Source organism: Onychostoma macrolepis, chromosome 21 (genome assembly GCF_012432095.1).
Source record: "Onychostoma macrolepis isolate SWU-2019 chromosome 21, ASM1243209v1, whole genome shotgun sequence".
NCBI classification, from domain to species: Eukaryota; Metazoa; Chordata; class Actinopteri; order Cypriniformes; family Cyprinidae; genus Onychostoma; species Onychostoma macrolepis.
In genome coordinates this window covers 6,562,735-6,573,237 of record NC_081175.1, presented here as the reverse complement: position 1 = coordinate 6,573,237, position 10,503 = coordinate 6,562,735, and the positions used below count along the sequence as shown (strand labels likewise).

General features: G+C 35.1%; 1 protein-coding gene across 3 annotated transcripts; it reads right to left on the bottom strand.

Annotated features, from left to right (window-relative positions):
• Positions 1-125: 125 nt before the first annotated feature.
• On the bottom strand, positions 126-8,323 carry liat1 (ligand of ATE1). Of its 3 annotated transcripts, XM_058758474.1 has the most exons (4): positions 8,070-8,323; positions 7,182-7,284; positions 2,615-3,055; positions 126-1,839 (listed from the first exon to the last, which is right to left on the bottom strand). In XM_058758474.1, the coding sequence occupies exons 3-4, from the start codon at positions 2,805-2,807 to the stop codon at positions 1,490-1,492; spliced, it is 543 nt and encodes a 180-aa protein (XP_058614457.1). In that variant the 5' UTR covers positions 2,808-3,055; positions 7,182-7,284; positions 8,070-8,323; the 3' UTR covers positions 126-1,489. The 3 variants fall into 3 exon arrangements, with proteins under 3 accessions (XP_058614457.1, XP_058614456.1, XP_058614458.1); XM_058758473.1 differs by having other exon boundaries at positions 7,182-8,323; XM_058758475.1 differs by lacking the exons at positions 7,182-7,284; positions 8,070-8,323 and having other exon boundaries at positions 2,615-2,793; positions 2,971-3,257.
• Positions 8,324-10,503: the final 2,180 nt, after the last annotated feature.

Here is a 10,503-nt window from a genome sequence, read left to right as displayed (position 1 = left end):
GTTTTGGTATGACTTTTGACATTCTGTACAGACTGATATTGCTGATATTTTAATGTGATGACTTCCATGTTGGTCCATTTTTCTATCAGGAAGCATGTTGCAGTACTGATGCATTATTAATGACATGCAAATGGATGAGCCCTTTAATAGGTCCAGTTTACTTACACACTACAAAATGTGAAATCAGGTTGGCAACCATATTTTACAGTTTCAGTTTATAATGTTATACATCACAGTTTTAGATACAGCATAGTAAGGAATGTACACATGAGGCACCATTATAACACGAAGAAGACAGTCACACACCAGGCTGTTTTTACATACAATGTGCTGCAAAGCAAGTGTATCATCTGCACTGGTTGGGCAGTTTTAGTCACTGTTACTCATTCATGGTTCATGTCTTGTTTTTTACTCAGTTTAAAAATACAGCACATGTTTGTCATACTCATATCTGTAACCTTTAAAGAGCAATAAATTATGTTTTACTGGTTTGGACTTTTTACATGAATTTTGTTTTATACGTGAACGTGAATATATAAGTTTGGGGTCGGTAAGAAGTCTCTTAAGCAGTAACATTTTTAAATATTATTACTATTTAAAACAACTTTTCAATTTTCATTTATTTTAAAATAGAATTTATTCATCACAGAACCTTCAGAAATCATTCTATGCCGATTTGGTGCTGAAGAAACACTTCTTAATATTATTTCATTCTTAAGTAGGTTGAAAATGTTATATTTTTATGTATTCTATGATGAATAGAACATTCAAAAGAACATCATTTATATTAAATAATACATTATAAACATATTTACTCACTTTTGAACAGTTTAATGCATCCTGAATAAAAGTATTAATTTCTTTGAAAAAAAGGTATTTTTTTAAAGGTATGTGTATAAATATATAATGTGTCTTTGTGTGTGTGTGTGTGTGTGTGTGTGTGTATGCAATAATATTATTTAAATATTTTGTATTGTACAGTATAATACATGATTATTATAATAATATAATTATTTAAAATAAAATGGAGGCAATTTATGTCATATCTAAGATTGTGAAAAAATATATAGCACTTTTCGATGTGCCTTTTTAAATTAGTATGTGCATATTTTGAAGCCATAAAATCAATTACAGTGAACTATACCTACGTAAATAAACAAAAGGCAAATTCCTGAAGTCCTTGATAAAAAATCAAACATGGTTATTGTAGTAATAGATGACAACAATGCTAAATAGATTCAGTAGAGGCTCAAATGGATGAACTGAATAGCATATAGGATGCATCATGGTAACAAAACCAGGGATCAATGTATAAGCACAAAATGATGCAATGCTTAATAGCAGACCTTCATGTGAGAGTATCCACATACGAGAGAAATTATATTGCACATTCAGGTTTGAAGAACTTTCCCAGTACAGTTATGTTAATAACACCACACAACCTGTTCATACAGTATATAGCCTGATTATAAGATTTCATGATATAAGTTCATGTTAAAACTCCAGGCTTTTTTCGTGTATTTAGTTTTGAAGAGTTTGAGTCTATGCTTAAACCAGTCTGAATATTTTGTAGAAAAGCCTGTCTTGATGCCAAATAACGTTTACGGCGGTTGGCTCTGTAGACCTCCAACCGTTGGGCCTCTGCAGTGGGGTCTTCAAGAGCTCCTTCCCACCTCAAGCTGTCCTGTTCCAGATCAGTCGAATCAGATTTGTCCTCCTCTGTTGGAACCACTTCTGATACACCCTTGGGATTTTTGGATTTGCTGCTCTTACGTTCTTTGGCTTTGGCCTGACCATCACTCATCTCACCGTTTGTCCACAGTTCTGTCTGGAGTTTCTCTAGAGGAAGATCAGATGGGTATATGGATTACGAGTTAATCACCCAGAACAGAGAAACTATAGAAGGTTTAAAACAATGCTTCTGAAACAAAACAGCAACTCACTAATGCACTAAGCTACTGAAGGAGGCAGCTATCAATCAACACAAGTAAAATACTGTTAAAGACAGCCTTTGGAAATAAATGTTTCATTAATGTTATTTATTTGACAGCACTGAAATTGTTTTTTATTCCTAATTAACTATGCCTTGTTTTACCATAAATTATCGAAACATTAAAAATTAATAAAATTCTTTTAAACTACAAACAATATTTAGAGTTTTCAGATAATGCATCTTAAATGTTAATGTATTATTTATTTATTTTTTTAAACTTGTTTTAAGCATAAACCTATAGTTTAAATAGAAATTCTGTGATCATTTACTTACCCTGATGTTGTTTCTGTGGAACACAAAAGAAGTTACCTTAGCCAAATGGTTACCAGTTACCACTGACTTTCATCATATGGACCAAAAACAAAATTGAGGCATTTCTCAGAATATCTTCATTTGTGTTCCACAGAATAAAGAAAGTCATAGGTTTGGAACGATATGAGGGTTAATAAATTATGACAGAATTTTTTTTTTTTGATGAACTATCCCTTTAAATCTTTTTGTTCTCCAACAGCTACATTTTTATATATTATATTATAATATTTATTTATTAATTAATCAACGCATTTATTTATGCCACCACGTAAAACGTTCAAAATCTCTCGTTTTTAAAAACCAACTCACCTGAATCCCTTGACTGGTTAATGCCATTCGTCGATTTCTTTTTCTCTTTTGTTGTGTCTTTCCTTTTCTTTTTGCTCTCTTTCATTGTGGCAGCCAAAGGAGGAACATGAAACTCTTTTTTAACTGAAATCTCCTGGCGCATGTTTGTTGTCTGAGAAGCGCCTTTGATCCGTCTGTCTCTAAACGATGCCATATTTCAACACATTACTTACTGACGTGCTATTTTCATTTCAAATTAATTAGTTAAACTCAAAGCAATTTCATCCGCATTAAAAGAGAAATTATTACATGATTAAATTCTAACTATCCTTAAATCGCTAACGTTAGTTGGTAGCAAGAAAAACTCCGCGTTCTACCAGCATGAAGGTCGTTTGAGCGTGATGACGCATCACCATGGAAACAGAACTCCTCTTACGTGCCCAGCAGGAATGGAGAAACAGTCTGGCGTTCACACACACACACACACATCTGAGATAAGTACAGATATCTACCACTTGATCACCTGATCACCCATTTTATTCAGCTGTAAACAAAAGAAAATCTGTCATTATATTAGATTTGTAGAGAACCTAGAGTTAGCCTTTAACGAGAAGAGCAAAGTACGAACAGTATATACCACTCAAACGTGAACATACGACCTGTTTTTGGCTCAGACACTGACCCTATACTTAGAACAGGGCCATCAGAGAGAAGAACACGGTGCTGTGCAGCCAAACTTAGCAACAGCAAAGGTTACAGAGGGGAATCATAAGGAGAAACAACCGCCAAACATTTTTTTTACTGACATTTTATTTTACAGTTCCTGCATGTGTGCGCTTTTTGAGAGCAATATTTGTTTATAACAGCACGTGTGCTTTTTTTCATACCTTTATAATGAATGTTTTATTGTGTATACGCCTGGCATGTTGAAATTCTTATTTTATTGAAAGTAACTTTAGAGGAAAAGAACTTTGGGGGATGTTCAGTAAACTTCCACATGTACAGATGATTGGCTGGAAACGGATCGTCCCTGAGCAGGGAACATTTTAATTGGTTGGAACCGTTTTGTCCCGCCCCCTTTCTTGGGAGTCGAGGCTTAACGTTGGCTGAAGCGGAAGTCATTCATAATCTACGGAAGACAGTCGTCATAGCGAACCCTTGACGTCGCAGATCCAGCGGCCAGCTGTTACTAATCGCGTCACTCCCTTCGCCAGCTGATCGCAGACGCCGGTAAACGTGAGAGAGGCGAGAACGGAGGAATCGCTTTACCGGTGAGGTGAGCGTTTATGTTCATCAACTTTTCAGACATTAACCGGCTTCGTAGTCAATCTAATCCGCGGTCTGCTTCTGTCGGGTTTGAGATAGAACAGCTTTATTAGCTCCGGGGAAAGGCGAGGCAGTGCACTTAGGTGGGGCGGAAAAAAATCAGATTCTTCAGAGGAACGAATGCGCGTTATATTCGAGATAAAATTAACGATTATAATATTAGAACAGGCCATCATCGAATTTGTTGGAGACCGGGCGGAGGTCATTACATAAGTTTCATTCCATTATACCGGCCAAACTTCCAGCCTACTAAAGCCTTTACTCGAGGGCGCAAATCGGCGACAGTGTAATCTCTGTATTTAAAGTTCTCTGAAGAAAAATCTAATCCGACGCGGCGAGACATGTTGAATAAATACAAGATAGTTATTTAGTGCAATCACGTCAGTCCTTTTTATTGCTGCAAAGATGCCAACGTGTCTGCTAAAGTGTGTTTCCTGATTTGGTTTGGTAAGAACATCCTTATGTAATTCATTCACCTCTGATGAAGAAATCTCCGTAGCTTTTGATCGATGTGTGACGTTACAATCGGTTTTGCTGGTCGTTGAACGATTCGGTGGAATATTACCGATTTAGGAAGTGACGTAGCAAACCTTATATATGCCCTGATAGTTCAGCTATTTCATGCATGCGCTGTTTTACGTAATTTTATGTGTAAAAGAAGAAAAAAAAAATAAATATATATATATATATATATGTTAATAATAATTGCATATTGTTTTACCTTTTTTTTCTGTCATGATACTGTAAGTTGCTGTAATAACCTTTAAATGCCTTTAAATACTGGCATGGTTTATTTTCATGTTTAAAAAAAAAAAAAAGTTAAATCTATATAAGAACAATGTGCTGTGCATGTAGGTTGTCTGTGAAGAGCAGGCCTCAAATGCTCCGAGCATTTTCTAAAGACGTCACTTAGTGACACTAAGACATGTGTATCAGCAAACATCCTTGAAAAGATGCTCCTTGTGACATTCTATATCTATATCATTGGTTTTATATCCAGCTAGCTTAGTTTTTGAGTCAGCAAGTCAACACTTTTCAACCAGGCATCCAAAAATAGACAGTTCTTCTGAATTGGTGTTCAAATCGAAGTACTGTTATGCAGTTACAGCCCTTTAAGAGACCGAAAGCTAACATGGCCACCTTTTTTCCTCATGTTTGAGGAGTCCATTTATAAACTCGGACTGCACTTTACCCTGTTGTGAATCTGGAAGGTGGGTTGTGTTGCTTAAAATCAACCAGCTGTAATAAAAAGCAAATGTGCTTTACAACTGACAAAACCACATTTCTTTTTATAGCCTAGATGATTTCAATCGTGAGGTATGTGTGCACCATACTTCCTTCAGTAATGATAATCATGATGCTGGCAAGGGGAGGAAAACCCCCGAAACAAGTATGTTTTTAAATACAAAATGGCATATTTCTGTATTGATGCCAGTGCATTAAAATGGCCACCATTTGCCCTGACTGCAGAATCCATGGCAAGTCAGTACTCGGTCACATCTGATTCAGCCTCGGGCTTTGCAGTGCGATGATTTTTATTTATTTTTTTCCGCCCTTAAACGGCAAAGAGCGATGGAGACATCTTCCCACCCTGTTCTTCAGTACTCACACACTAACTGATTCAGTCTTTTGTTTGCTCATAGATATCACTTTGTCAGCCCTGAGAAAAGACATCAGCATTAGCACAAAGTCAGAGTTTAACTGGATGGTTTATGCTTGTGGAGGCCAACTGATCACGTTGGCTGACGTTGAGCAGTTTAATTGTTTGTTCTTGTGCAGACACTTTAGATACCAAGGGTCAAACGTGTCTTGGTACCATAAGACACATTTTTTTTTTAGTGCTAATAATGTAGGCTAGTGTGTTAGCCATTAGCAATAGCGAGCTGACCTTAATGTTTCCCTTTTCCATTCACGCATTGCAGCTTGTGTATACCCAGACCAGATCAATAGATCGACTGGTGACGGGGGAACGAGACGAGCGTGTTCAGATATTTCAAACATTGTCAATTCAGGCTAATTTGCTTGCACTGCTGCGACACCCCAGGAAACTTCATTGTGTTGAAATGAACATCCATTTATTTCATTTGGGTGATTTGTATAGCATGTGATGTAGTGAGTCCAAAGTTTTGAGGTAGAATAAATGCTATATAATGATGACTAATAAGCACTAATTACCACATAAAAAATAATTTAGTGGTGATTTATTATAAAGCATACACAAGTCCACAAATTCAGCCCTTATGTGATATCGTTGCCGCCGCCGCTGTTTTTTTTTTTTTTTTAATCAATCAGAAATCATGAATTTTGTAACATGCTCATTGGAAAAACAGGCCTCTATCTATATTAAAAAAAAATTAAATAAATGTAGCTATACATACAATTCACTGGATTTTCTAGCTGAATTGAACAGTAGAGGCAGTAAAACGCCAACACGCACAAATTATTACAATGGAAAATTGTGAATTAATATTTTTTTTCCTAGGACATTACTATGTTATGAACTCAAAACACTTTTATCGTAGTGTATGGTTTGTAAACTAATGCATTTTGTCGTCCTCATAACATAACCAGCTATGTATGATTTTTCTGAAGTTGTAAACTTGCTCGGTAGCTCACCTGGTACAACATTAGGTCACAATAAAAGATGGCCTGGTTGCTTCTGCAAGTGAATGTTTCTCTCACACTTGCGTTTATTAACGCTATCAGTTACATTTAGTGTAGCTAATACGTCATTTTAAAACATGATTAAATTTCACCCAACATTTCCAAACTGCTGTGATACGTACAACTGTCAGCATCGTAAAATGTTGCCCGATTCACGTTCATCAGTTTCTCTGGACATTTCACTTTGAAAGTGAACTTGCAAGAAGCAACAAAATGTCCTTCTGCAGAACTGTCACCACAGGCACATTTTATTCAGTGAGTCTAGGACTTTTAAAATGTTACCACTTTTAATAGTAAAAATTTGTGTTATTTATACACCCAATATGACCTACCTACTTCTGTGAAACACAAAAGCATACATTTAGAAAGTTGTTCAAGCTGCTCTGATTGAAACAAAGTAGTGGATAGGGACAAGGGGCAGAAAAGCCTCAAAGTACATGACAGAACTGTAATTTTTTTTTTTTTGGTGAATTAATGCTTTAAGCTTACCATGTGATAATGAAACATTTGAGTCACGCATAATTTTCAAATTGTTTATCGTGTTTGTTCTATGCATCATAGATGACATTATGTCTGAATTGTGCTCTCAAGGCCTTACCTTGTCCTCTGGCCTCCACCCCCAATGCCTGCTGATTCATGTCTGCGTGTCTGCGCCGGCTTGCTGGATGGGGGAGGGTGGAATGAACGAGGGACACGGAGTACTGAGAAAGAAGGGTAGATGATTACCAAACGCAGCACGGGGAGGGAAACAAGACGGAAAGTGCGAGCAACCTGAGTCTGTGTCATAGAGTTAGCAGTATGATTCAGATGTTTCTGTGCGATGGAAAAAATAGACTCTTTTGAGTCACTTGTAAGCAAGAAGTTTATTTCAACATGTTTTGTTGGGGATCTGAGGAATGATGGGCATTCTTTGGCCTCATTTGTGAAACTCAAACATCATGATTGGCAAATTGTTCAAATTTCTTTTTTGTGAATTTACGTAAGAATGATTTGAGCAACTTGTGCAAAGAATTATTCAATGTCTAGGTTTTTTTTAAAACATGAATTACAGATTTTATGTCCTCTGAAACAGTGTAAAAGCTATTGAAGAAAACCTTTAATGATAAAGCAACTTTTTTTCCTCTTCAAAGCAATAAATCTTTTACTATTGCTCTGTTACTTAAGATGAAATTAAGGAACATTTTAAGTTACATAAGCTTTACAATCAGTCCATAACAGTAAATTAAAAAAATGATAAAATTAATTCAAATTTTTACATAAATTTTTTTAAATCATTTTTATTTTACACTTCAATCAAATGTATGTTTCTTACATAAACTTGAAATTATAGTTATGATTAAACAGAAACTTAATGTCATAAATTCATGTTTACGAAGTTGACAAGAAGAATTTGCCACAAAATGTCTCGGAACATCACATTTTGAAAAGTTTGAAAAGCATAAAATTAATGTACTTGATTAAAAAATATATAAGCGATTGCACTGACCCAATTGGGTGAATGACAGGGAGTTGGTCTGAAACGCTCACACTGACCCTGGGACAGCAGGCCATCCTTGTTGTTCAGTCATATTTGTATTTTGATGGTACTCTGTGGAAATGACAGAATCAATAATGGTTTTGTAACAAACTTGTGGTTGTGGAACGTATCTTGCGTTGTTTTTGAAAAGTAATCTTCTGTCTTGTTTTTATCTTCTAGGATTGTAGTGGATGCTGACGAGTGAATAATGGCTGACCTACCGCAGTTCTTCTCTGGCAAACTTTATGACCCTGTCCTGACGCTAAAGCTGCCAGCTGAAGAACTGTTGTGGTCAGCTCTACCCAGCATGCACCATTTTCATCTGAGAGGGCTGTGGATCTTATTGATTCTGGATTATCTCTGTCGGAGATCTTTTGATATTTTAAAATTCACTTTTTATTATTGAAGTAGAAAATATCTTAAATGTAAAAAAAAAAAACCTATATATATTTTTAGGAAAATGTAAAGAAATATTTAGTTAAATTTTGGTCTTGGAATTTTCTTAGATGTATATCGAATATTTTCTAAATGTTATCAAATGATCAAGTTCTTAAACATCTTTGAATTTTTTTTTTCTTGAAGTTTGATTTTTAATTTCTGGAGTTATGACCATGAAAAAAATATTAATTGAAATCCATGGTCTCTTTTTGTTTTATAATCTCAAAATTAATATCAAAATAACTAATAAATCAGTGTTTTATAATATATATTTGATGTATGTAGTATATTTTGCATGGCCAAGGTCATTGAAAATAATTTTCTGTACACTTGAAAACAGCTGCTGTCCAGGTATAAAACTTAGGAAGAATCTTGCATGTGTCCAATAATGGACAAATCTCTATAGTTAGCATGGTAAACGTGGTCTGCGTCTGGTCTCATCCACAGTAGCTCACAATTTTGAAGCTTTTTCAGATAAGTGTACAGCACTTATACAACATTTAAATGATTAGGCAGCAGCATAAGTAATGCACCACTAAATAATAGTAAGTTATTCTTTCCTGACTGGGCTTGAACGTAGTTGAAACAGGTTGACTCAAAGCCATTCTTTAGGAATATCATGAGAGAATTTTGACTGAGGGAGAGTGTGGCTTTGGCTTTGGTAAGGGCCAGGTTTGTGTTATATTATAGCCTATTATAAGAAGTATATTTGCCATATCTGTTGGATAAACAAAAATCACAATTTCATACCAGAGTCACAAATAAAATTAAGCTTTTAACTAAAAGGTTCAACTATGTTCTCAAGAAACATGTATTTTTCATACATTTTAGGTTGGTCTTTAAAATGCTAGAGATATATTAATTACAATATTTATATGCCTAAACTATTGTTATTTTACATCAGTTTAAGGGTTTTAAGTGTTACGTAAAATATGACCGATAGAGGGCCTCAATGGTCAGTTGGACAGTAAGGCTAGAGTTGGATCTACTGCCTGTTTATCAAGCAGATAAATTTACTCGGACGTTTTCCACCCTTTCCATGTTTTTTTACTCTTATGTCCACATGGCTACAAGTGAAGATAACTGTGTGTCCAATTATATATTTTAATCATTTTGGAAAGAGAATGGACGAATATGAAAAAGTTAATTTAGTCATTTTTACAGTGATTTGACATTGTCACCTTTATTTATATAGCGCTTTTAACAATACAGATTGTGTCAAAGCAACTTTCCAATATCAAAATAGGAAAATAGTGTGTCAGTAAAATGTCAAGATTAAACGCTCAATTTTCAGTTAAAGGCATTTCATTATTGAATTCAATGATGCACCCAGCAAATGCACAACATCCCACTAACGGTCCCATAAGGTTACTCCATTCTAGAAATGTTCTGGTAGTAACTGATTACATGTACAGTAGGCTAATCTGGATTATGTAATCAGGTTTCAAAATGTAGTACTTGTAATTATATTGAATTGCATTTGAAAATAGAGGAGAGCGGGGTGATTTGAGCCTGTGGGGAAGTTGAGCCACCCTTTTTTCTAGACCACTGTAAATAAAATTGGTGATATAACCACACATTTGAAGATTTAACCATTTTACTCACCCTGTTAAGGCGAGAGGTCCATGGAATACTTGGTAACTACATTTATGTTCAAAAAACTGCTTTTTGCTGTTCTTGTGTCTGAAAAATTACAGACCAATTTAAAAAAATAAATAATAATCATGCATGTGTTTGTGCTTTAGGAGGTTATAAGATGAGGTTAGCATGATGTTAGCTTTAAACTGCTGGATGATACAAGTTTGTTAAAATGGTAAGAGTGGGGTAAATTGAGCCAGTGGCTCACCCCCTTCTTATGGTTATAAAGTATTATTTTACTGTAATTCTACATTATATTTCATTAATTTTACACCAAACATGATTCTGATTTTGTTCTTTGTTTTGAACATAATTTTCTGTAAATTTT

What these genes read in the sequence shown, in the direction of transcription:
- liat1 (XM_058758473.1), bottom strand. Translation starts at nt 2,807, where the DNA reads ATGGCATCGTTTAGAGACAGACGGATCAAAGGCGCTTCTCAGACAACA. An exon ending in TAACCAGTCAAGGGATTCAG is followed by an intron (nt 1,840 to 2,614) that starts GTGAGTTGGTTT and finishes ATCTTCCTCTAG; the next exon opens with AGAAACTCCAGACAGAACTG.